This window comes from Protopterus annectens, chromosome 17.part0, assembly GCF_019279795.1.
Source record: "Protopterus annectens isolate FY-2018-M chromosome 17.part0, PAN1.0, whole genome shotgun sequence".
Classification (NCBI taxonomy): Eukaryota; Metazoa; Chordata; order Ceratodontiformes; family Protopteridae; genus Protopterus; species Protopterus annectens.
In genome coordinates this window covers 36,921,906-36,948,325 of record NC_056751.1, presented here as the reverse complement: position 1 = coordinate 36,948,325, position 26,420 = coordinate 36,921,906, and the positions used below count along the sequence as shown (strand labels likewise).

The window sequence follows — 26,420 nt, the reverse complement described above, 5'->3', positions numbered from 1 at the left end:
AAATGAATTGGTGTTCCTCCAACTTTGTTTGGATAGGCTGTATTGACCAATGACCTTGAATATGATAAAGCAAATGTAAGAAAATTAATGAATAAAAACATTAAAGATAGGTCCACTTTATCAGAAAATTGTAATAGTACATTCTTCGTTTCCCCAGCTTTAGACAATACACAAGGCAGATGCATTTTTGAGGGAAATACCTTACTGTTATGGTTTGTGATGTCATGCTACACCAGTATCGGCATCCAGTTTGTTTCCCTAAGGGAACCAGTCAAAATGTATAATGTAGTATATGTATTTTCTTGCCATTAGGACATTTTCAGTGCCCCAAACTTGACAGTGATCTGTTAAAATGAAGTGTCTCATGATTTTACTTCCCCATCTGTTTTGGTCCATTCCCTCCAGGAGAGCTGTTTTGAGTGTGTACCTTTAACTCCCAGTGGGTGTGGCTTCAGCCTTTAAAAAATTAAGTTATCACCTTACAGCACTAACATATAGTCACTGACAGAGGTCATATATCAATGCAATTGTGTTTGCCAACATGTATGCTTCAAGATAAAATATTCTGATACCTTGTATGTAACATAGTTTTGGAATTATTAATGCAAATATGAACAGGCAATATTTGACGCCTAGAGGAGCAGTAGGAGGTAACTGCAGAAACACCTGTAGACGTCACTCGGCTGTAATGAGTTTGGTTGATAACTCTTGCTATATCTTTATTTGCATGGCAAAATGTTAGTATTAATGGTTGCTTCTTTTTTTCCCCCTTCTAGGGAGGCCATTTTGATCTTGCTGACAGAATGTTTCACAATGTACGAGAGGCTTGGTATTCAGCTTCGAAGCACAATATGGCTGATGTGAAGGAGCTTATCCCAGAATTCTTTTACCTTCCAGAGTTTCTTCTTAACTCCAATAATTTTGACCTAGGTATGTGAAAGTGGGTTGTTGTCATAACTACATGACATTCTAAAATATGTTTTGCTCTAGTCTTCCACTTGATGTATTTAGGAGTTTGTATGAGCTGTGTGATTAGTGATTTAAAAAATCAAATCTCTGATCTGTAAATAATCTGGAAGTCACTTCAATTACTTTATTGATTGTTGGAGAGATTTCTCATGTTTTCCTTTTTATCACTGTGTGCATATTGCAAATACTTGCTGACGCCAGCTATCTGATATTGAATATCAGAATATGCTTGCTGTTCCCTCAGTCACCTGATCTGTGTACTGTGGCTCATTGTGGAGATATTAAGCCCTTGGTATTTATAGCTGAGGGTTTCTTAAAGGACCACTACCTGCTGCCTTTTCCCCCATCTTTTGAACGTAACATTGTACCATATTATTTCTGCTATCCTATATCACGATGTCGACAATTTTTTTCATTAGCTGTTCTTACAGCTCCGGTACTGTGAGCCATCTTTAAGCGTATCACAGTCTCGCAGAGCTGTAGAGAACATATGGGCACTCAAACTGTTTGGTAATAACGCCCTATGTTATGTTTCACTTTTTGCTTAGTTGCTGTTGAAGAACTGTTCATGAGCCACCTCTTTCAGTCCTTTCGCCCTGGGAACGCCCACACTATTAATTATATATGAGCTCTTTTAATTTTTGGTTCCTGCAGCCAATACAAATGCTATGCTGACTGACTATGGGAACTACTCTATTCACTGAAGTTGCTAGACGCATCTGTTTTGTTGTGGGATTACTACGATACCTACTTATCTCACAAGTGTTTTCGGGTGAAGATTTTTGTTTTTACCACAGGTATGTTTACCGTAATTACAGACATCTGAGGCATTTCAGTCTGCTTGTAACTGCTTCTTCCATTTACATTTAATATATATCATGCATTGGTTCCTAAGAAGTATGTTACAAACAGTCTAGCATTTTTTTCTGACTGTAAGGGTATAGGAAAAACTTCAGCAATCTGGAAGAGTCACCTCGTGGAAAAAAAAAACATACAAGATGTGCCCACGAACTTCCCAAATGCCACCTTCTAGCAGAAATTATAAGCAAACCATCACATTTTCTCTGTCTCACTAAAATTAGCCATGCCATCCCCCTGTACCCATCTTCTTTGCTCGAGAATTCTTTAAAATGAAAACTTGATAGTGCAGTAGTGCAATATCGGCTTGATAAATCAGTGCTGATATTGCGGTTGCGGTTGCGGTAACGACTGAAGTGATAAAATTGTTTTTATCTGCTGTTTACTAGGTTTTGTCATACTTCTGCTGACTTTGAATTATTGATGCATAACACATCTTCACAGTTCCTTGTTGATTTTAGTGCATTTGTTATTTTACTGCTGTTGTGTCTTCTTCTTTCTTGTTTTTGCAAGGGAAACGGTGTTTTATAATACACTGGCTGTCAGTTCATCTTTGTTGCAGGCAGTATTTTTGGTATCTCTGATTTCTGTTGCATGTTGACTTCCTTCAACCTGTGAATTAGCCTTTGCAAGCTTTTATCATGGCGTGTCAACCAGTTGACTTTAGACAGTTATGGCGAGATTTCATTAAGCATGGTTGGTTGAATAAGGGAAATGCATGCAGCATTTAGCACAGTGCTATGATTAGCAGTATACTGCATTTTGATGTGTTGTTTTTTTTATAATATCAATGCAGTGTTGACCTATTCAGTTTTGAATGTTTTGCATTTAAAATAGGCTCTACTAAGTACTGAAACCAATAGCATACAATTTTGGGCTTCAGATGGTAAAGGTCCGATAGAATGGTATTAATAAAAATAGAAAAAAGAGACCCTTTACTGGAGAGAAGAATATTTTGGGGTTACTGATCCATTTTTTTTTTACTTTAAAGAATCTGAAGGACAGAAAAATCTCTGAATCATGCAGAGGCATGGGGACTGACAGCTAGCCAAGATAGATCAGGAAGTGGATGAGTGGGACTAGTCAACAAAGTCAAATAGGACGTTAAGGAATAGCGCTCACATTAGGTTGCCTTTGTCCATACTTGGCAGAATTTCTTCTGTAAGGGTTCACAGAATGGTCACTATACTTTTCCCCAAATTAAATCCATTCTGTTTCAAAGATATTATTGCAGGTCGGATGATAGCTGGCTATAGATATTTTTTTCCTAGATTTTTAGCTAATACTAGCAATACAGATAATGAGCAGAAGTGGAATGTTTTATTGGTCTTATATGGGCAGAGGCCTGACTAGTGCTGATGTCCACACATTGGGCATATGGTTAGATGTAAGGCATGTGTTATAAATGTGCACTAGAAATTATTTTGAGTTCTCTGAAGGGGTAAAAAGAATCAAGGTGTCCGATTACTAAAGCAAAGAGAACTATCAGTAGGGTCTTTTTATTTATTTATTTAATTATTTATGTGTTTATTTATGTATGTATTTATTTATTTTGTTTTGCTTCTCTGAAGTAAAAGGGCAGGAGGGTTGTGTGTGCTTGGAGGAAGAGTAGAGAATTCCTGGAGAAAATCTGTTACAAAGAGCTGTCCTTCTGAAAACTGAATTGTGTCTTGCAAAGGTCTTGATAAGACATTCAACACCACCCCACACTTAGGCATCAAACATAAACTCTTCCACAAAAATGTTAATCCCTATGCAGTTGGCTTACAAAGAGAACCCATGAAGCTAGTGTGAGCTACTGTACCTCCTGCAAATGTTTTGTGTAGCAAATGCTCATCAGTGATTGTGCTATAAAATTTGAAAGCAGTGTTAGTAGCACAACAGGGAGCATGCTTGCTTTTGATGCAAAAGGTTGAGGGTTTTATTGCCACACCATGTAGAGGGATTGCTGATACTGTGTTGTACTTTAAGGGGGAGGGTTTTGCAGCCCTGAGTGTGTCCTCCTTTGGACAAGATGCCTAGGGACTATGAACCTGTTGTTGGTTTCATAGGATCATATGAAGTTATTAGGCTACTGTTCATGAGGCCTTTCCAAGCCTAGCCAAAGTTTTGGGCCCATATTTGCCATCCATTCCGTATTACAACAGTATCAACTTACCAACATTTTAATGTAACATAGGCAATTTATTCTTCAAGAGCAGCAGGCACTGAATTTGTAGATGAAATAGTGAAATATAAAGTTTTCTAGCAGCAACCTCATCATTAGTTATAGACCTCTTTAATGTGGAATTATTCAGATGACTTTCACTTCTGCAGAAATAATGCATATTGACTGATATTGGTGGAGTTTTTTTATTTAGGCTGCTGACATTGAGCAGTAACACCTTGAGGATCAGTTTAGCTGATTTTGCTATGATAGTAGTGTTGTCAGTTTGGCACTGCCTTAAAAATACACTGAGTGTGGATAAAGTTTTAGGCAGTAATCAAAAGCCTAGAGGGGAAAGATGCAGACCATCCATGTCCTCCCAAGCTGACAAATATTGAATCTACTTAAGAGTTAATAACAGAAAGTCAGCCAGTTGTTGAAGCAATAATTTTTGGCTCATATTGTGGCGTCATCATCAGTGATGGTAATATGCTGTCAATGCTAGCCTCATACTAGCCTGAAAGCTTCAAAATGTCTCTCTTCATGTAGTCCAGGGATGTACATCTCAGGTCATTTATACCTAAATGGACAATGATAGAATCATACTGGTACCTGTAGTGTAATGTCTTGAGTGTGTATGTGATCTGGCGGATCCTCGCTCAAGATGAGCAACTAACGGTTAACTTTTTGTTCACCCTTGGCATCAGTGTATCTGGGAAGTGCATTTTCTTGTCTTAAGGGCTTATTGTTTGGGGCTCCACTGAGAGTGACAATATGTGTGGTGTTAGGCGTTTTCTTCTAACTACCTTTGGGCTTGCTGAGGCATAGCTTTGACAGCAGGTGTTATAGGTGATCTCTGTTATTTGGAAAAATTGCTTCTAAGTGCTTCAGCATATGTTAGTTTATATGTGTGCTGTGTGTTGTGTGTGTGGTTTTGAAAAACTGATGTGGGCTTGTATGCAAGAGTTTAGTCTCCATTGTCATTGGTAAGTAAGCCTATCACATACAGTGTCTGCTTCTTTTTAAAAGTGGTTGTTGAGTCAATTGCTATATTGTAGCCAAGGTCCAACGTTCCACAAGTAAACGCTAGCACTGCGTGAGTGATAAATCAAATAAATTAAACTGAAAAAACGAGTGCAGCGAAAGTAAGATGAAACACAAGAGTTTAATGCCAAGTGGGTGCACACAAACGGATGAGCGCTTTCACAATAAATAATAGCTTCCTTCTGACAACCCCATAAGTCTGCTCCTTATATAATTGATCCAATTAACCAATTAATCAAGAAGTGCTCGTCTGCATTTAAAACATTAGGACAAGTACATAAAAATGTGTATAAATACATATGTATGAATATAAAAACATATATATAAAAAATACTTAGATTGCAAACATATATAACTAGGTGGATTAAAATAAATAAAAACTAGAAATATATTCAACATTGAATATAAAGACTATGTATACAAAAATTCCATCAGATATACACATTTAGCAGTGTTCAACACATGAAGCTGATATCATAAGATATACTTTTATTACTTTCATAATGACTGGATTGGGCAGCATAGTGAAACATTCAAATTATTTAATGTTCCTCGCTTCAATTTGGGTTTAATTGAGGCCCTATCGTTCAAACCATGTCCCCTATCTGCCTTTAGTGTAATAATCCAATCAGTCTCCTTAGCTTCTGTGAAATTCATAATGTCACCACCCCTCTTATTAACAGTAATGATCTCTAAAACCCTGAACAGAAAGGTATGATCTCCATCATTAGAGGCTACATGTCTCGCGAGAGCATTGTGAGGGGTACCTTTCCTTATGTGGTAAATGTGTTCCCTCATTCTGTCCCATAACGGACGGTTGGTTTTACCAACGTAAAAGCTCGGGAAAGCCTGGCAGGTGGCTAAATACACCACATTGGATGTCATACAATTTGCATCTGCCCTAGTAGAAAAAGTAACATGTTCATCTGGATGTGTAAATACCTCACTGCTATCTATGAAGGAGCAGAAGTTGCAGTGACCACAGGGCTTAGTATATCCATTATTCATCATGGTCTTACCAGATCTAGGATGACACAGTAATCGTTTCAAGTTATTCTTATTCCTATATAGAAAACTTGGTGTCTCCCCCACAATATGTTTCAGTTCATCATCTACAAGGAGAATATCCCAGTGCCTATTAATAATTTCCCTCAGATCGTATAAATCAGAGGTAAAGTAAGTAGAGAACTTAACAGGTGCACATGTTGTATGGTTTCCAGTCACCTCATGCTGGTTTCTGGGTCCAAAATATGGTAAACCTGTAGTGGAACGTAAGTTCTCTGCCTCTTCTAAATATGAGGTAATCTCACCATCATTATATCCCCGGATTAATAATCTATTCCTAAGATTTTCTAACTCCGAAGAAAAGCCACTATTGGTGGGATTAAGTCTCGAAGCTCTAATAGCTTGTCCTTTGATGATGTTCTTGAAAACAAAGGGTGGATGCATACTCGACCTTAGTAGCTCCTTCATAGATAGCAGTGAGGTATTTACACATCCAGATGAACATGTTACTTTTTCTGCTAGGGCAGATGCAAATTGTATGACATCGAATGTGGTGTATTTAGCCACCTGCCAGGCTTGCCCGAGCTTTTACGTTGGTAAAACCAACCGTCCGTTATGGGACAGAATGAGGGAACACATTTACCACATAAGGAAAGGTACCCCTCACAATGCTCTCGCGAGACATGTAGCCTCTAATGATGGAGATCATACCTTTCTGTTCAGGGTTTTAGAGATCATTACTGTTAATAAGAGGGGTGGTGACATTATGAATTTCACAGAAGCTAAGGAGACTGATTGGATTATTACACTAAAGGCAGATAGGGGACATGGTTTGAACGATAGGGCCTCAATCAAACCCAAATTGAGACAGCGTAGGAACATTAAATAATTTGAATGTTTCACATACACCTATGCTGCCCAATCCAGTCATTATGAAAGTAATAAAAGTATATCTTATGATATCAGCTTCATGTGTTGAACACTGCTAAATGTGTATATCTGATGGATTTTTTGTATACATAGTCTTTATATTCAATGTTTCGCAGATGTATTTTTGAATATATTTCTAGTTTTTATTTATTTTAATCCACCTAGTTATATATGTTTGCAATCTAAGTATTTTTTATATATATGTTTTTATATTCATACATATGTATTTATACACATTTTTATGTACTTGTCCTAATGTTTTAAATGCAGATGAGCACTTCTTGATTAATTGGATCAATTATATAAGGAGCAGACTTATGGGGTTGTCAGAAGGATCTGAAGAAGCTATTATTGTGAAAGCGCTCATCCGTTTGTGTGCACCCACTTGGAATTAAACTCTTGTGTTTCATCTTACTTTCGCTGCACTCGTTTTTTCAGTTTAATTTAATTGCTATATTGTGTCAAGATGCCCATATTTGCCAAGCTGGCTACAGCGAAGTTATGAAACTGCGTAACTGTTCTGTCCAGTCCTTTGGTGAGCTGCAGGGATTGGTGTATTGGGATTATTGCTTTGTTGGTGCACAGTGATAAAGATGCTTTATTGGTGCAAATTATGCAAAACAGTACTAAATTGTTGTAACTGTAATGTTTACATAACATTGAATTCAACTTAATCTGTGCATACTGCCACTCAACACCCAGCTTAGCTGCACAGTGCTTGTCAGCATACAAGTCATTTGCTGTATTTTGCTGCTTTACAGGGTACAGTTTTATGGGCCATTCTACAGGGAAAATTCACTTTCTAGGTGTTTGCTGCTATACATGGTACTGCTAACTTATGCAAACGCGCAAATTTTAAAAAGCAGCATATAAAAAGAAACCTAACTAATTAGTTCTCTGGCCAGTAAATACTACACTACAAGTCCTTTTGTGGATTTCTCAACTCATAAACACCAGGCAAACACCTCTTGCCACACAAACAATAAAGCTAGTCCTCCTAATGTAAAAACAAAGTATGAGACACGCAAATGCTATGCTGTACAGCAATTAAACAACTAGCTGGAAATCCTGTGCTGAAGATGATTTCAAGACAGTAAGAGAAAGAGGAATTTTTTTTTTTTTTTTTTACAAAAAAATATGGTGAAATGCACGCATAAATGTAGGAAACAATAGCAGTTACTTAGAATAACTTAAGCAAGTGCGATTTAGCAATCAGCAGTACTTAACTAATGCCTGGATGGCACTGGAGGCAAGTAAAACACTTCTGGAACTCAAGCTATGACTCCAAGCTTTGTCGACCTCTGGGTAAATGAGCCAGTGACAATATGCCTTAAAAGAGGTTTGCTCAATAGCAATATTGGTTTGCAGGGTGGGCACTCAGTATCATGGATCTGTGGAAAACCATGGGTGGGAAGAGTACATAAGTAGCTTGTATAACTGACAATAGCAGCGAAAGATGAGAGTGAAGGACTTTGGAAATTAGATTACCATAAGGGATGGAGGCCAGACACAGTCTTATAAAACCACCACACCAAAATTCTGGGAGGGTTGGGAAAAAAAATTCAATCAAGCTAGCTATGGAGGCATCCAATCAAGTAAAGACACTATTGGAGTTCTTTTAGAAACTTTAGCGTAATATGTTAGTGAGGGGATGAGGCAGTCACAGAATGCAACTTTAAGCAGATAAAAGATAAGCAGAATATAAAAACACTGAGGCACAAACTGGAGCAGAGGCAATTCTCTCACTATTGAACTTTTACTACCCTCAGCAGGAGTGAGTATTATTTTTGTTCTAGTTCTGTTAAGTTAACTTGAAAACGTAGTGTTTGATCTAGCTGTATACCTAGGTATTTGAATGGAGTGATGGTTTTGATAGGGAGGTTGTTTAGTGTCTTATTTTTGCCTATTTCTGTTGGATGCTGAAAATCATAGACTGAGCACCCACTCATTCATATTACTCTTGAATAGAGTAAGAGACATACTTTGCCTTATATGGGGAGGAAGAGAATTCCAGATAAGTGCTATTTTGTTTAAAATATAAATAGTCCTCCAACATGTTCCATTTCATTTGAAGAAGAGAATAAAATCTCAAGTGAATGGTTCTGCAGATGTGTAATAGATGTGAAAGGATTGGGTCATTAGAGGCTCTGTAAGTGAGGCAGAGATTACCCCTCAATCATCTGAAATATACCAGTAAGAGGTACAGGTCTTTGAGACAATCAGTGCAGCTTTTGCGATTTTAGGCTGTTGATTTTCTTAGTGAGAATGCATGGTAGTTGCTTCAGTTGTGTCAGATGTTTGGACAAGTACATACCAAACGGATCATTATACCTCATAACTGGCCTAATGAATGCAGTGTACAATGGAATGATCACTCCCCTGGACATGGATGCCATACCCTTACTAATCTAGCCAATGAAAAAGGACCACCTTACAGCACTGGATACTTAGTGATTGACACTCCACTAATCTGCATAGGTTCCCAGGTCCCGTAGTAGTGTGTCAGTTTTCAGGGTTGTGTTGTCAATACGATAATTGCATTGGTCATCATGAAGAATACAGTTTTACATTTATTGGTGTTTAGTTTTAGGCCATGGCTCTGACTCAAGCTATTTGTTTGTGAAAAGTCTTCTAGAAGGATGTTGGTATCTTCTGAAAGTTTGTAATGGCACCATATGTACATCTGTCTGCAGACTTGGACAGCCATCAGACCTTAACATTAACGTTGACCTCCTTGAAGTGGATGCCAAAGAACAGTGGCCCAAGGAGTGAACAATTAGGAAGACAACTAGTGACAGGTCAGATGGAGGAGGTAGATCCACCCACCCTAATTTCATGGGTAATATTTGTGAGCCAGTTTGTTAGCCCACAAGTTATTTACACGTAAGTGTGTGTGTGTATATATATTTATGAATTTATCAATTATGTCCAAGTGGGGGATGTTGTCAAACACCTTTGTGAGGTCTAGATGGTGTGCACAGATTTGTCATCCTTCATTGCAACCCTTTCTGAGAAGTTGACCATATTAAGTAGGCGTGATCTGTCTTTGACAAAACCAAAATAGTTTGGATCTAGGTTTTTTTTGGCCATCCGTATCTGTCATTATCAATTCCATAATGACTGTTTCTATAGCTTTATAGATGAGGCTAGTCAGACTTATAGATCTAGGTCAGTTGATACCCTACCTTTGTGCAGGAGAATGTTTGTTGCAGTCGTCCGCATGTCTGATACAAACCATGAGTAAAAGCTGATACTGAAGAGTCTCTGAAGGGGGGGTTGACGGGTCCTGTTTCTGGCTGGTGAGTAAGCATCCTGGTATGTTATCAGGCCCCACCAAAGCAGTGTTCTTGGCCATGGACAGTGCCTTGAGGACTTTTTCTGGTAGATTTAAGGGAAGGGTTGTGGCTGTTGGGGTGTGATCTGGGGACGTGATGTTAGAACCAGATGTATCCTTCTGCACTTCTTCTTAGGGCTAAAAATTAATGTTTTCTGAAAGCATACAAGCTGTTTGTCACATCTGTGAGGGGAAAAATAGATGAGAAAAGAACAGACAGCAATCATTGTAAGTGGGAGCACAAACAGTAACATGTGCCTAAGCATGGGTAATCCTAAATTTAGATTAGGGTATGGATTTGGGAAATTGTTCCTGTCTGGAGGGTTAAACTTCATCTGTTAAAATTTACATAGTTTTGTGTGTTTGTTCTATGTTAGCTGGGGATGGTGGTGTTTTGAAAACATGTTTAGTTTTGTTGTCAGAGAATTTTCAGTAAAGTAAAAGGTCTGTTTTTTTAATAAACAAACATCTTTATTAAATTATCACATAAGATATAGACAATCTTACATTTATATAAATGACAAACAAACAACATTGACACCCATACCACTGAACTATACATGTTTTCGCAGAATGGCCAGATTTTTGCCTCATATTTTTTAGGTCCATTTTCAATAAAATTATGATTTTCTATCAATTCATTGGCAAATCAGTGAAGACTTCAGTTTGTAAATAATGACAGGCATTTGTGTTTGAGACGTCATACCCTTTAGAAACGTAATGCTAATGCAAAACGTCTTATTCTGGCTACTTCTAAGTTTGTAAAAAAAATCATCTCCCCAGTCAGTCCAGCATCCCAACCAAGTGGTCTACAGAGATCATTAAAGTCTGCCAAATCATTTACACTCTCTAAGAATATGTTCCCAACCATCTCCTTCTTCCTTGTCACACCCCCAGAATTTGCTATCCAGCTGAGAAAAAATTCTTTGTAGTCTACTTGGAGTATAGACATTCCTATTGAAAAACTTCCAGGCAAAGATCCTAAAAGTTCTAGACTTTGTTGCATTTCTGATAGATATACATATATACCCCCGTTGTCTCTTTGTGAATTACTTATTCAGTCTTCCCAATTATTTCTGATCTCTTCTGCTTGATTCTTATAGTTATCATGTAGTAATTTATATGCCCTACTAATTATTCCTTTTTAATGGCATCTTCTGTTGTAGATTCTATTAAAAACTCTAACAGTGCTGGTATTTTGTTTAGGACCCCAACTCTGCCATTTCTTTCTCTTTGCCTATACTCTATCAATCCTTGATAGGGAAGGCAATCTCTAAAGTGGAACCCAAATAAATTCTTGTCATCTTCCCATTCTGTTATTTTTTCCTTTCTAGTTATTTGCTCCGAAGTAATAACACCTATTTTAAGTAATACCCATTTTCAGTGGAGGCCTGGGGAGAAAAGCTCCATTTCCTCACACTGCATTATAATAAGTTCCAGTTAAACACAGAGTAGTTACATTTCTGTTTACAGTTATACAAAAAACAGCAGCTGCATTTATACATTCTAATATTTTTACAGAGGTGGAAGTTACTAAAGAGAAAGCTCACATGCAACTTACTGGACTGTACAGGCAGCAGTTATGTATAATAATTGTTTTGTCATTTCAGTGAGAGGTTCAGAGTATGTACTTGGAGAGCATAGTATGGTGAACACAGTCTTAACCTTGTGATGAGCATGTGCAGGACCAGGACTGGTTTAAGATGTTGTTTAAGCAGAGATTTAAAGCTATTTAGTTTTTTGGAGAGTTTTGTTTGTGTGAGGATAATATTCCAGGGTTTAGCAAAGTATTGGGAGTACAGCAACTCTCCTGCAACATTATTTGACTTATTTTTAAATAATAAGAATTTGTCACTAGAACAGATGTCCCTTGCTGGACAGTACGCCAGTAATAAGTTTACTAGTGCAGGGCATTTTTCTTGATGATAATGAGTTTGTGTGCTGCAGGTAGTTGTGAGTATGTTAGGTAGTTGTGCAGTTCAAGCCAGTTTAATTGCTTTAAGCTGTGACAAAGGTGGGTCATATGAGGACGATTGGTGGCAAATTCTGCTAGTTTAGTGTAGCAGGAGGCATTTCTGTGCAAATTCATCATATCAGAAAACCAGCTCCTTTATAATTATAAAGCATCAACTTCAAGTGATTAGATCATAATATACTAGTGCATGGGAGGAGTGTTGATTTTGAACCCCAAAAAACAATATTTTGGAGTGTTTACTGCTGTTCAGACAAGACACTTTTATCTGAGTAATTGTCAAATATTTTGGTATATCTCAAAGGTCACTCATAATTCTTGGCTAGTAGAAGCTCATCACATGGTTTGTTTTCTTTAATATAAATGCACCTTTGCCTATATCTTAAGGGATAATTCACTGAGGTGTTTGCCACCACAGCAGGCTGGTAATTAGTTTATTAAGTCTGGCTCAGGGTCTTGTATAGGCTATTGACCTTTCTTATTGTGTGGTTTCTGGTAAACGAAAAAGTGACTCCTCTTTTCCTGAAGAGCTTCAAGAAATTAAATCCAGAGAGGAATGTGATGGAACAGATACATTCTTCCCCTCTAGGGTTACCACCTGTCCCACTTTGCGAGGGACAGTCCCTCTTTGGGCAATTGTGTCCTGACAAAAAATTGTAAAAATGGCAAATGTCCTGAGATTTTAGGACAAAATTATTTTTTATATTTTATGTAATAGTTGCATGAAACAGCTATTCTGTATCTAAAATACCTAAATGTTATAAGAAACAGAATACGCAACTAAAATGCTACAACAATAAGCTTTTATTTAGGCAAAAAAGTTAAGTTCTAACCTTTGTACTGATCGTAGGTGTGTCAGCCTGTAAAATTTTATTTTTGTACCAAAAATGTCCCACTTTGGCCATTTGAAAAGGTGGCAACCCTATTCCCCTCAGATTTCGGATTCAGATTCACTGGAGAGCATGTTTCCTGAATCTCCTAGGCTATTTCCAGAATGTGCAAGTGTATTCAGTGGAAGTACACTGAGGTTTCTCAGTCCCTCACAAAATACTATCAGCTGTTACAGAAGGAATTTCCCAAACCTTTACCCATTTTCCCAGTTCTGCCAGCTCCAGAGGAAGTGTGTCACTGCCTGCAATTTTAAAGACCCTCAGCCTGCTGCAATTAAGCAAGGAAAATCAAATGTATAAAGTTACTCAATCTTTTACATTTTAGACACTTGTCCCAAACATGACCCAGCAGCTATAGCTTTAGTTAATCCAACTGCTGCCAAACATTTTAATTCTAATCCTTCCCCTTCTCACAAGGATGATAAAACAATGTTTAAGTTTAGGGAAACAGTGTTTGCTTGTGCAACTGTAATTTTTAGGATTTTTGAGTTGTCAGGCTCATATGTTAAAGTTTATTGTGTCTAACTGTGAAAATACGAGGACTGTTTTAGCTACAGTTCCTCCCTGTGAGGAAAAATCAGCTTTGTGTGGTTTGGTTTCTTTTAGTAGTCATTTAAAGTGTGAATGAGGAGCTTTGTTTGATATAGACAGGTAGTTTATTCCAGATTATGGGAAGTCTCTGGGACAGGAATCTATCCCTTTGGCATGTTCTGTTTATTGTGGTGACAAGGTTTAGATCCCTAGAGCGTGTAGCTCGGAAGGATTGGGATTTCTTTAACTAGAGCATGCCCAACAGCTCTGGGTTTGACATAGCTTTGTATGTTAGGCAGAGATCACCTCTGAGTAGGCGATATGTGACGGAGTGAAGCTGGAGTTTTTTGAGACTGTCTGCGTAGGGCATCTGTTTGAGGCCGGTAATCCTCTTTGTGAGGTATTTCTGCGGCCTTTCCAGTTGTTGTAGATGTCTTGTGAGGTACATACCAAAAGGGGCGTTGTACTCTATAATGGGTCTAATGAGTGATGAGTAGAGGGGAACAATGACCTCTTTTTTTCTGGATGAGAAACCTTTTGTGATGAGGTGTGCCATGTAGAAGGATTTCCTGACTACTGTGGAGATGTGATTATCAAAGGAGAGACTTCTGTCCACCTATGTCCCAAGGTCTCTTATCACACTTTCGGTGTTAAGTGTATTAATGCCTATGTTGTAGTTCATGGGTACACAGTTTTTACCAAAGGGGATGACAATGTACTTTTTGGCATTGAGCTTGAGGCCATGGCTTTGACACCAGGCATCTGTCTCAGTGAGGCCCTTTTGTAGGATGTACACATCGTTAAGAGTTTCGATTATGGCTCCTAGTCTGCAGTCATCTGCGAACTTCATTAGCCAAAGACCTTCTGTGTTAGCCTGTACTTCAGAGAAGTAGATACCAAACAGGAGAGGACCCAGGACTAAACCCTGTGGTACTCCACTTGTCAGTGGTCTGAAGTTGGATTTGGAGTCTGCTACTTTCACAGTGTGGATTCTGTCAGTGAGCCAGTTGGCAACCCATCTTGTGACATAGGGATTTTTACCTAGTTTAGTGAGTTTTTCTGTAATTCCAGAGTGGGGGATGGCATTGAAAGCCTTGGCAAGATCTATAGGCTGTGTGAACCACCTTACCCTCATCTACGGCTTTGGTGACTGCTTCAAAGAAGTCTGTCAGGTTTAGGAGACATGATCTTCCTTTTACAAACACAAACTTGGTGGGGTCCAGAGTTTGGAGATTACCAGTGTCTTTGTTTATAAGTTCCATGATGATACGTTCCATGGCCTTGCAGACCAGGCTCGTCAGGTTAATAGGGCGGTAGTTCCCAGGGTCCGTGGTGGCTCCCCCTTGTGGAGTGGGATAACCATCGCTGTGCGCCATTCAGCAGGCACAAAGCCTGAAGTGAGGCTATGATTGAACATGGTACTTAGGTGGGGTGCCAGTTCATTCTGTAGTTCATGTAGAACGCAGCCTGGGATGTTGTCTGGTCCCATGGATGCTGTGTTCTTGGCTTTGGAGAGTGTGGTTTTTACCTGTGCAGCCATAATTACTGGAACTTTATATTCTTTTGGTATAGAGATGGGCCCTTTAGAGGGTGAGAGGGGAATAAAGTTAGCACTGAACCTATCTGCCGGGATGTTGGCAGTATCAACTGGGTCTGTATATTTAGTGCCATTGGGCTGTAACTCATAGCAGATCTGAGTGTTGCCATTGAGATTCTTGACATAGCTATAGAATGCTTTGTGGTTGTCTTTAGAATCAGTGGCGATTTTGTTTTTGTAACTAGCTTTGGAGGATTTTATGAGGGATCACAGCTTCTTACTGAGGCTGACCAGGGAGCTCCTCCACTCATGGGATTTTACTCTGTTTTGCAACAGTTTTTTCCTTCTGTTGTACAGTTTGTTTATGGCAGGTGACCACCAGATTGGCTTCCTTTATTTGGAGGATAGTGTCTTGGTTCTGTTTCGGATAGCGTGATCCATGCACTCGTGTATGTGCTTATAAAGTGCAATTGTGTAGGATTCAGTAGTCGTAACTGTATTGTCCATCTGCATGGGTGTCATGAAGTTCACCACAAGAATTATGAAGTTGGCTTTGGAGAAACATTTTACCGTGGTTTCCTTAATGGGGAGTGGGGTAGGATGTGGATATCTAGGGTGATTATCTTATGATCGGATCGGACCAATGAGGTGTTGGCTTCAGGTATGGAACACCGGTCACTCATGTTGGTAATGACTAGATCTAGGATACTGTTGCCCCTGGTGGGGGTGTGGATAAGTTGATCCAGGGCATTGGCATTTATGAATTCCATAAAGCGTTGAGCGAAGGAGTTGGTACATGAGTAGTTTTCCCAGTTAATGGTGGGGTAGTTGAAATCACCCATTATTAGGGTGTTTGGTTGAACCCTAATATTTTCCAGTACATCAGGAAAAGAGGAGTGGGAATCCTGGGGCATGGTGGGGGATCTGTAGCAAGCTACAATTTGGATTGCAGTTTTGCCCAGAGTTAGTTGCACTTGTATAATGTCGGATGCATTATGCTGAGCAACCAGCCTGGAGGTGTGGATATCCTTAATGAATATGGACACACCTCCGCCTTTAGTGTTCTGGTCCAGGTTACATGGCCAAAAAGTGTGGTATGAGTTATAGCCTGTTAGTGCAGGGGTGCTCTATAGAGCCTTGAACCAGGTCTCAGTCACTGCAAAGATGTCAATTTTCTCCATTTTAAGGAGTGCCTCGAGTGAGTGCATTTTGAGATTTAGACTTCTAGCTTTGTGTAGTATCACCCTCAGTTTTTGCTTGCCTGTTCATGTTACGGTGGTTCATGAGTAGGTACTAGGCTATCTGCCAGAGGGCATTTATAAGCCTAGCCAGAGTGTGTTGGCTTTCGCCCCATTGATTAATTAACTGAGCCTCTGTCAAGCAGAGCCAATTAAGTGATTCCAGGGTTGTATTTTCTGTTACCCATCCACTCGTCAAGGCTTCTCTTGAAGAGTGTTAGTGAGGGGCTCTGCCTAATGTAGTTAGGAATTTTGTTCTAAAGCATGGGGAGTCTCTGTGACAGGAATATATCCCTCCAGCATGTTCTCTTTATTGTTGTGGCGAGGTTTAGCTCACTAGAGCGTGGGGCTCGCAGTGACTTGGATTTCTTTAGGTGGAGCATGTCCATCAATTCTGAGTTGGACATGGCTTTGTAAGTCAGGCCGAGATCACCTCTGAGTAAGCGATATGTCACTGAGTACAGCCGGAGTTTTTTCAGTCGGGCTGCATAGGACGTATGTTTGAGGCCAGTAATCCTCTTGGTGAGGTGCTTTTGTGGTCTTTCCAGCTGTTGGAAGTGTGTTGTGAGGTACATCCCAAATGGGGCATTGTACTCTATGATGGGTCTGATGAGTGACGTGTAGAGGGGCACTATAACCTCTTTATTTCTAGATGCGAACCCCTTAGTAATTAGATGTGCCACATAGAAGGATTTCTTAACTACTTTGGCAATATCATTGTCAAAGGAGAGATTACTATTTACCTGGGTCCCCAGATCTCTTATTACCTCTTCTGTATTAAGGGGGCGGCCGCCTATTTAGTAATTCGTGGGTGTTTTGTTTTTCCCAAACAGGATGACTATGCATTTTTTGGCATTTAGCTTGAGGCCATGGCTTTGGCACCAGGTGTCTGTCTCAGTAAGGCCTTTTTGAAGGATGTCCATGTCAGCCGGAGAGTCAATTATGGCTCCCAGTTTGCAGTCATCAGCGAACTTGGTTAGCCATAGTCCTCTTGTGTTTGCCTGTACTTCTGAGAAATATATGCCGAACAGTAGGGGTCCCAGAACCGAGCCTTGCGGGACACCACTTGTGACTGGTTTAGAGTCGGACCTGGAGCCCACTATTTTTACCGTGTGAGTTCTGTCTGTAAGCCAGTTGGCAACCCATCTTGTGACGTAGGGGTTTATATTCAGGCTGGTGAGTTTTTCTATAATACCCAAGTGAGGAATGGTGTCTAATGCCTTGGCGAGTTCAAGGCAGGCTGTGTGAACCACCTTTCCCTCGTCTATGGCCTTGGTGACTGTCTAGAAGAAGTCAACCTGGTTTAGTAGGCATGATCTGCCCTTAACAAAGCCGAACTCGGTCATGTCAAGTATTTTCAGCTTCCCAATGTCTTTGTTAATGAGTTCCATGATGATGTGATCCATAGCCTTGCAGACCAGGCTAGTCTGGCTTATGGGGCAATAGTTACCAGGGTCATTTGTGGCCCCTCCTTTGTGGAGTGGAATATCCGTTGCTGTGCGACATTCTATGGGCACGTAGCCTGTGGAGAGGCTGAGGTTGAACAGCGTGTTTAGGTGGGGGGTTAGTTTGTTCTGTAGTTCTTGCAGGACGCAGCCTGGGACACCATCTGGCCCCATTGATGCTGTGTTTTTGGCTTTTGAAAGGGCTGTTTTCACCTGTCCTTCTGTGATTTCTGGGACACTACACTTTTCCGGTATTGTTGTAGGCCCTTTTGAAGGTGAGAGGGAGGTGAAGTTTGCACTGAATCTTTCTGCCAGGATGTTGACAATATCAGTAGGTTCAGTATATTTTGTGCTATTTTGCATTAGCTCAGAACATATCTGCGAGTTGCCGCTTAGATTCTTGACATAGCCAAAGAAGGCTTTGTGGTTATCTTTCAAATCCTTGGCTATTTTTCTTTCTAAGTTAGCCTTGGATGATTTTATGAGGGACCTCAGTTTCTTACTAATACTGATCAGGGATGTCTTTCCTTCTTGGGATTTGCTTTTTTTCTGAACTAGTTTCCTGTTTTTGTTGTATAACCTGTTTATGGCAGGGGTACACCAGACTGGTTTCCTTCTCTTAGGGGAGTGAGTCTTGGTTTTGCTAGGGATGGCATGATCCATGCATCCTTGTAGGTGCTCATAGAGTGCAATTGTAAAGGATTCTGCATCTTGGGCAGTGTTATCCTTTAGCGTGGGGGCTGTGAAATGTACCACCTCTGCCTTAAGTAAGGTGAAGTTTGCTTTAGAAAAGTTTTTCACTGTGGTTTCCTTGGTTGGGGGTGGTGGTGGGGTGTGGACATCCAAGGTGATTAGTTTATGGTTTGATCTAACTGGGTTGACCTCCAGTACCGAACACCTGTCGCCCATGTTGGTGATGACCAGGTCCAGTATGTTGTGGCCTCTGGTAGGAGAGTTTACTAGCTGATGCAGGGCATTTGAGTTGATAAATTCCAGGAAGCACTGAGCCTGGGAGTTTGTACTCAAGTAGTTTTCCCAGTTAATGATAGGGTAATTGAAATCGCCTAATATCAGGGTGTTCGGTAGGACCTTCATGTTTTCCAGTGTCTCCAGAAAGGTGGAGTGGTGGTCCTGGGTCATGGAGGGTGATCTGTAGCAGGCCACAATTTGCATTGCAGATTTGCCCGATGTTAGCTGCACACGGATGATCTCAGAGGTATCATGCTGCACCAGTAACCTGAGGTGTGGGTATCCTTGATGAATATGGATACACCCCCTCCTTTTTTGTTTCGCTCCGTGTTCTGTGGCCTTAATGTTTGGTATGAGTTATAGCGCAGTAGTGCTGGAGTGCTCTCTGGAGCCTTGAACCAGGTTTCAGTTACTGCACAGATGTCGACATTCTCCATACTTAGTAGTGCTTCGACCGCATGCATTTTGAGATTTAAACTCCTGGCGTTGAGTAGCAAAGCCCTCATTTTTTTACTTGTGCTGTTTACGGAGGTGGGTTTGAATTTTGAGCTTTGCCTAAAAAAGGCACTATGGAGGCAGCAAGAGCCTTGGCCAGTATTCAAAAGCCAAGGAGTGACAGGTGCAAGCTGTCTCTTGCGAAGCAACTCGGCTTGTCGAGCATGTCATCCCAGGCTGACAGACATTGGATCCCCTTTGAATGACACCAGAAGCTTAGCCAATTGTTGAAATTGATCATTTTTTCTTTATACTGAGGTATCATTCTTGGTGAGGGCAGGATGCTTCTCAGGGTCAGGGTCATACCCGCCTGGGCTACATGATCAGAGAGCACTTCCATGTCTCTTTTCATGTAGTCCAGGGAGGTACATCTCAGGTCATTCACACCAACATGAACAATGACAGAGTCATATTTGTACTTGTTCTGGAGTGACCTGAGTGGTTGTGTTATGTGGCGGATTCTGCCTCCCAATAGGCAGCAAATAGTAACCTTCTCCTTGTCCAGCCTAGTGAGTGGGGCGTCAGTGTGCCTGACTATTGAGTCACCTATTACTAGTGTGTTAGGTATGTTATTTCGCCTCAAGGGCTGTGATTGTGCAGTACATTGATTTTGTGTTTTATGTGTTGTCTGGTTTGTGACGGGAAGTGCAGGTTTTGTGGGTGTCTGCTTTGGAGCTCTCTGATGCTTTTGCAGGTTTTTATTTAGAGCCTCCGAGTATGATTTTGTGTATTTATGTGTAATTTTTGCCAGTGCTGGTTTAGTAGATCTGTGTGAGGCTGGAGGTGTGGTGCAAGTGTTAACCTTGGTGAATTTGTCATTTGAACCTTGCCTAAAAATGGCACTATAGGGGCGACAAGAACCTTAGCCAGTATCCGGAATCCCAGGGGTGACAGGTGCAGGCCATCTCTGGCAAAGTATTGTGGTCTGTCGACCATGTCATCCAAGGCAAACAGATACTGGATCCCTTTAGAATGACACCAGAAGCTTAGCCAGTTGTTGAAGTCAATCATTTTGTCCTTGTACTGCGGTATCATTCTGGGTGATGGCAGAATGTTACTCAGGGCTAGGGTCATACCTGCCTGGGCTACAAGATCGGAGAGCTCTTCCATGTCTCTTTTCATATAGTCTAGGGAGGTACATCTCAGGTCATTCACACCAACATGGACAATGACAGGGTCATATTTGTACTTGTGGAGTGACCTGAGTGTGTGGGTTATGTGGCGGATCCTGGCACCCAAGCAGCTGACAGTAACCTTCTCCTTGTTTAGTCTGATGAGTGGGACATCAGTGTGCCTGACTATAGAGTCACCTATGACTAGTGTGTTGGTTACGTTGTTTTGCCTTATTAGCTGTGGTCGAGTGGCACACTGACTCTGCGGGCTATGTGTCATTTGGGTTGTGTTGTGGGGTGGAGGTTGCTCGCATTTCTGCTTTGGAGGTTTCTGTTGCTTGAGCAGATTATTATTGAGAGCCTTCACGAATGTTTTTGTGTTTCTATGTGTGGATTTTGGTGGTGTAGATCTAGTGAGACTATGTGATGAGTGTGGTGTGGTGCAAGTGTTTACCTTCTCCTCTTGACTGTCAAGTTCAGTCTTGGTTGGAGAGAGCTTTACCTCCAGTTTAGCTAGATAAGTGGATGTCTCACAGGTTCTAGTGTTGGGTGGTAGGAGGAGAGGGCTGTCTGTGTACATGAGGCAATTTGTATGATTTATAATCAGGGAACAGCACAGCTCTAATTGCATCACCTCCTTCAGAAAGGGCGTTGTTTGGTCTTTCACAGTAGAAAAATTACTAATTGGTAGTAGTCACTGGCAATTGGCAATGTTCTATAACTTGTTATGAATTAGATAGAAAAAGAATCCAGTTATGGGTGCATTGATTGACCCACAAGGGAGACGTAACACTGTACTTGAGTTGTAGGTTCCTTCTACTTAGGCTGAACTAAGTCTACTAATGTTTCTGGGACTTTGAACCACCCATAGTTCTGGCCAAGGCAGCTTTCCTGGAACCTTCTTATCTGTATTATCAAAATATAGGAGTGAGCATTTGGACTCTTTTTTTTTTCCTCATCTCTACTGTCTTATCAGCTGTATCATTCACAACAACAGGTCAGTTGTGCTGCATCTTGATTGGAATATGTGCTGCTCATCACCCTTGTTACACTGTACTACCCTGTGTATCCATTTACCCTCTCCATAAGTTTCGTGCAATGTGACAGGATTTTGATGACACTGTAGGGATCACAGTGGTGGATATCCCATTTCTTCTTGTAAACTGGCACAAGTACGGTGATCCTGCAGTCACCTGGGATATGGCGTTCTCTCCACTCTGTTACAAGTAGCTTCTGGAGCCAGTTCTCTCATATCCCAGCAAGCATGTTTATCATATCCACTGTGACATTTACTGAGCCTGTAGCTGTACATGACTTGAATTTCCTTAGTGAAAGTTTTACATCTTACAGGGTGGTATCCTGTTCTTCTCGTGTTGTATCCTGTTTCTGGGGCAGTGTAGCATCTGTGGTCATTATCGTGATTGGTAAGCTGCTTTAAGTACTTCCTCCATCGTCCATTGAAGTACTGCGGACAGGAGAGCATGTTGTTGCTGGCATCCCTCATGAAGTGTGTCTGTCAGTCCTCTTTGTCTGGAAGTAATGGCCTTGCAATCTGATGTTTCTTTGTGGCACCTGCCAAGTCTGTTTGCATTTGCATGTCTAGTGCCTCCAATGCCCTGTTCTGTGCTAATGCAACTCCTTTCTTAACTTCATTGTTAGTCAATCTCTATTCCTTCCTACCCTGGGTGGTCATTCCAATCTCCCACTTTTGTCTGGACTCTGCATTTCTTTTGCGTAGATCCTGTACTGCTGCATTACTCCACATGCTAGGCCACAATTCATTTCTGTAGTCCTCACACATGCAGTTTTAGGTTCTGCCATTCTTCAAGTAGGTTCGCAGAGGATAACTGTGTAATCTGTGGTTATACTGCAGTACCCTTTCCTCACTAGGAAAAATGTATCTGACTTGGATATTGGCCACTCGTGTACATGGACTTGTGACTGTCTTACTCGACTATGTGCTGGCTACTGTCAAGCCACGATGACCCACCAATGAGGAGCCAGTCAGTGCTGATATCCTGTTCTGTCTGTCACAATAAATGCATTCAAGTCACTCATTATCAAAATCATGATGCCCAGCTGTATATAGTGTCTGACTACACTCTTTGGCTCGCTATCGCAACCCTGCAGTGGGGCATAGTGTAGTATTCATAATGTCAGCCTATCTTTACACTGGAGTCTGATTGCCATGAGTCTGTCACTAATTCTGACTTGATCCCTCACTGCCTTCTGAAGCCCTTCTCTCACTATAATTCACAGATGATTTCTAGCCTGTCTGCCCCCAAAGGAGTAGACTGTGGATCCCAAGCCATGTGCCTTTCCTGCACTGCCCTTCCATGTAGTCTCCTGGAAACACTGGATGTTCATGCTCCACCTTAGCATCATGTCATCCATGTCCAAGCTGCATCCTGTCAGTGAACCTACACCAGGCTAGCAGTTCACAGTTCATGTTTGACAGGTTCATAGATTATGCGTCTTTCAGTTGCTCAACACAGCTACCAAAGGTAACCCAGGATGGGTAACTACAGACCAGCCAGCCAGTAGCTTATTGACCAGTTGCTGCTGAGTTGTGTGGCAGGCACACAGACAATAGTGGGCACATACACGTTTTGTGGAGTACAGTAAAAGTTTAACATAATTTATGCTTTTGGTAGTGGGTGAAAAATGACAGGAGTAAGCATTAGAATTCCTGTTTAACACCTATCTTTGTTGCCACAACAGAAGCAAGGATGCATGGTGATATCCTAAAAGGAAGAATATTTTTGAAAATATATACTGAGGGGAGAAGACATTGGAAAGGTGCAGAGAGTACTGTACACATGACCAAGGGTCATATAATTAGCCAAGAACTGTTAGGGAGAAATTATCACTAGTGATTAGAGATGCTGATGCTAGGTTGTTGCACATGAATTCATGGAATCTACAGTGGTATTGCAGAAGAAAGGGGTTTCCTAGGTTTGCATCATAAGTTGTTAGTTATGCATTACAGGTGTTCATTTATCCCAAAACACAGGATTGGATTTCAAGTCTTCTAACATTTTCCGTATAAGGTCTGTATGTCTATGTATTCATTATCTGGAAGAAGAATTTTGCAGCAAGTGTGCATGCCTGGTGCTTTTCATTGTGCTGCAAGTGTACCCAGAAGACAGAGAGATACTGCTCTGTGGGCTGATGTAGACATAAGGGGAGTTAGGATGACTGCACTTAAGTATTTTTCTCAGTTGTGTTTCTCAGTTGTCCACTGAAAATGGGTTGCTTACTGTCAATGCAATGCAAATAGTTAATAACCTTTTCTGTTTTACAATTATTTTGTATTGTGATTGTTATTTAATATTTGTATATTTTCATTGCATCTTTACTTATGTTTTCTGGGGCTTTCCCCCTCGGGTCTCTACTGAAAATGGGGTTGTTTGCAAACTCAAGTTGGACTAACCCGGTTAACAAACATGAAATAAATAAATAAATTAAATTGCCACAGTATGGTGTGAACAATAGTCATTGTCATCCAAAAGGCCTGCCATCCATTTGGTGACTTGCCTTATGTTACATGACTTTCGTAAACAGTTTGGTACACCTTTAAGGAGACCAGTATTTTGAAGTCAGATGGTGAAGTGGAATAGTGATTGCACAAACATGGCTGTCCATTTGATTTGAACTACGTTATGATGACCTGTTTATGCTTAGATGTAACTGCTTGGTGACACAAGAACTATTTAAGTATATAAAGCTATGTCAAACCCAGAGCTGTTGGACATGCTACACCTAAAGAAATCTCAATCCCTCCGAGCTACACGCTCTAGGGACCTAAACCTTGTCACCACAATAAACAGGACATGCTGGAGGGATAGATTCCTGTCCCAGAGACTTCCCATACTCTGGAACAGGCTACCCATCTATGTCAAGCAAAGTTCTTCATTAGCACTCTTCAAGAAAAATCTTGATGAGTGGATGGGACATAGGAAATACACCCCGAGGATCACTTCTGTGTCTCTGTTCGATAGTGGCATAGGAAAATAACTTTCTTGGGTGGTGTAAGCTAAGGAACCTTGTTGGCTAGGCTTACGTAGACCCTTGGGTTGATAGCCTAGTACCTACCTATGAACCTAATATGTTATTTTTTTTCTTTGGTTTAAAACCTGGTTTTCTAAATGATTCAGCTCTTACCTCATCTGATGCTATTGTTTGGATTCCTGTAAATATGCAAAGCCACTGTCTGTGACTTAGGGTTCCCATTCATATTCAACACACCTTCATCTTCTGTTGCAGAACAGTCAACTGAAGTTATTCACTGAGGAGTCGTGATGTCTGTATAATGAATTCATCTCCCCAGCATGATACCTGTCAGCTCAGCTCGCCCCGCCCCTTCCTGTACTGAAAGCCAGACTCTTTGTTATTCATCAGGCTTCACAAGTTATGCACTTGTAGATGCTAACATTGCTGAAGTGTGTGTTAACATAATTGCTCTGGATTCTAATTCTAGAGAATTTCTTATTTTTGTTGCTATGCATTTTGTGGCCATGGACTCTTGTACACTTCCTGGCTTGAATGTACTTTGAGTTTTCAGCTCAGCTATTTATAACCCAAAGTTAGCCTTTTGCATCCTTTTTTTTCTGTTTTAAAAGACTTAGACCATCCCTGTGAGACATATTGAGTTGGAGTTTGTGTATAATCCTACAAACTGTTCTTTGCAGCTAATTTGTTTTGTTGATGTTCCTGGGGAAAAGGGGCCTCTCATGCTTGATCCCTGCTGTAAGGACTAAATTCAAATGGTTGAATTGCAACAGTTATGATTACACAAAAAAATGACTGTTGTAGAAAACATACTGTTAGAGGAAGTCTGTTTTATCTAGCTTCTTGGGGAAATGTTGTTGTTGTGTCTTTCGGCTTATCCCGGTTAGGGGTCGCCACAGCAGAACTCCGGTCCACTAATGTTTGGTAGTGGATTTTTACGTGCTGAGTTACCAGCCCTGATGAACAACCTTCAACAAAGGCATGCCCATTCACGCATGCCTCCACACAGAAGACGCTCTAGCTGACAATCAAATGCAACAACGTCTTGCTGTGAGGCTGATGAATATTGGGATGTTGTGGCAACCTGGAAAAGAAAATAAATTTGAGAGTGAGCAAAAACAGTATGCACAATGTTTGGAACAGCGAGAGTAGGCAGTGCCATAGCATGAAGTAAAGAGTATTTTAAGTTGCTTGAAAAACATCATGCCAGCAATGCATATGTGCACACAAAAGTAGTAGCAACTACAAGTAGAAGGACACATCAGTGACATGCCTAAGGGATAAAAGTGCAGAATACTGCACATCTCTCTAAGGCAAATATGACTATTCATAATGATCAGAGTATGCTTTGGCAGTCATAGCTAAATCTGTCAGTGGCTGAGATTAACTGTTATCTGTGTATGTCACAGGCATGTTTAGAGGAATACTTAAGACACCTTTACAGTAAGGATTACTAGCAGCATATTTGTACCTTGATTTACTGTGAAAGTGCTATTCAGATGAATGCAGTAAGGAGAGAGGTGAGGGAACAGTTTTAGAGGCACACCAGGCTGACTGAAAGCAACTCTGATGTGCATTGTCATTCAAATTAGCTAAACCTAGCAGGGCAGGAAATGTGAAACTCTTGCTGGCTGAGGGTGCGAATATGGAAGGAGTAATTTGAGATGGAACACAAGCAGATCAAAGACAAGTTGAATGCCTAAAAAAAGTCTGTTTTCTCAGCAATGAGCTGCTAGTTGTGGAATCTTTTTTCACAGAATGTGTAACACATCAGCAAGAAACACATTTGTAAGAGGCACTGCATGACAGTACATGATACTTTCACTAAAGCCTCTCAAAGTTAGCTGCTGTTCTGTGTTCTTCCATTCTAAGTGAATGGAACTGCTTTATGACAGCCCAGCTATGGGCACTGTAATCTCAGAAACAGTGGACTC

The 26,420-nt window shown here is 40.7% G+C and overlaps 1 protein-coding gene across 1 annotated transcript in view; it reads left to right on the top strand.

The window, feature by feature from the left end:
- Window positions 1-26,420, top strand: part of WDFY3 (WD repeat and FYVE domain containing 3) — a 5,086,165-nt gene that overhangs the window by 4,565,362 nt on the left and 494,383 nt on the right. Inside the window, exon 53 of the mRNA XM_044059488.1 lies at window positions 777-930. Within this exon, the coding sequence (XP_043915423.1) occupies window positions 777-930 (154 nt within the window). The remainder of the gene's footprint in view (window positions 1-776; window positions 931-26,420) is intronic.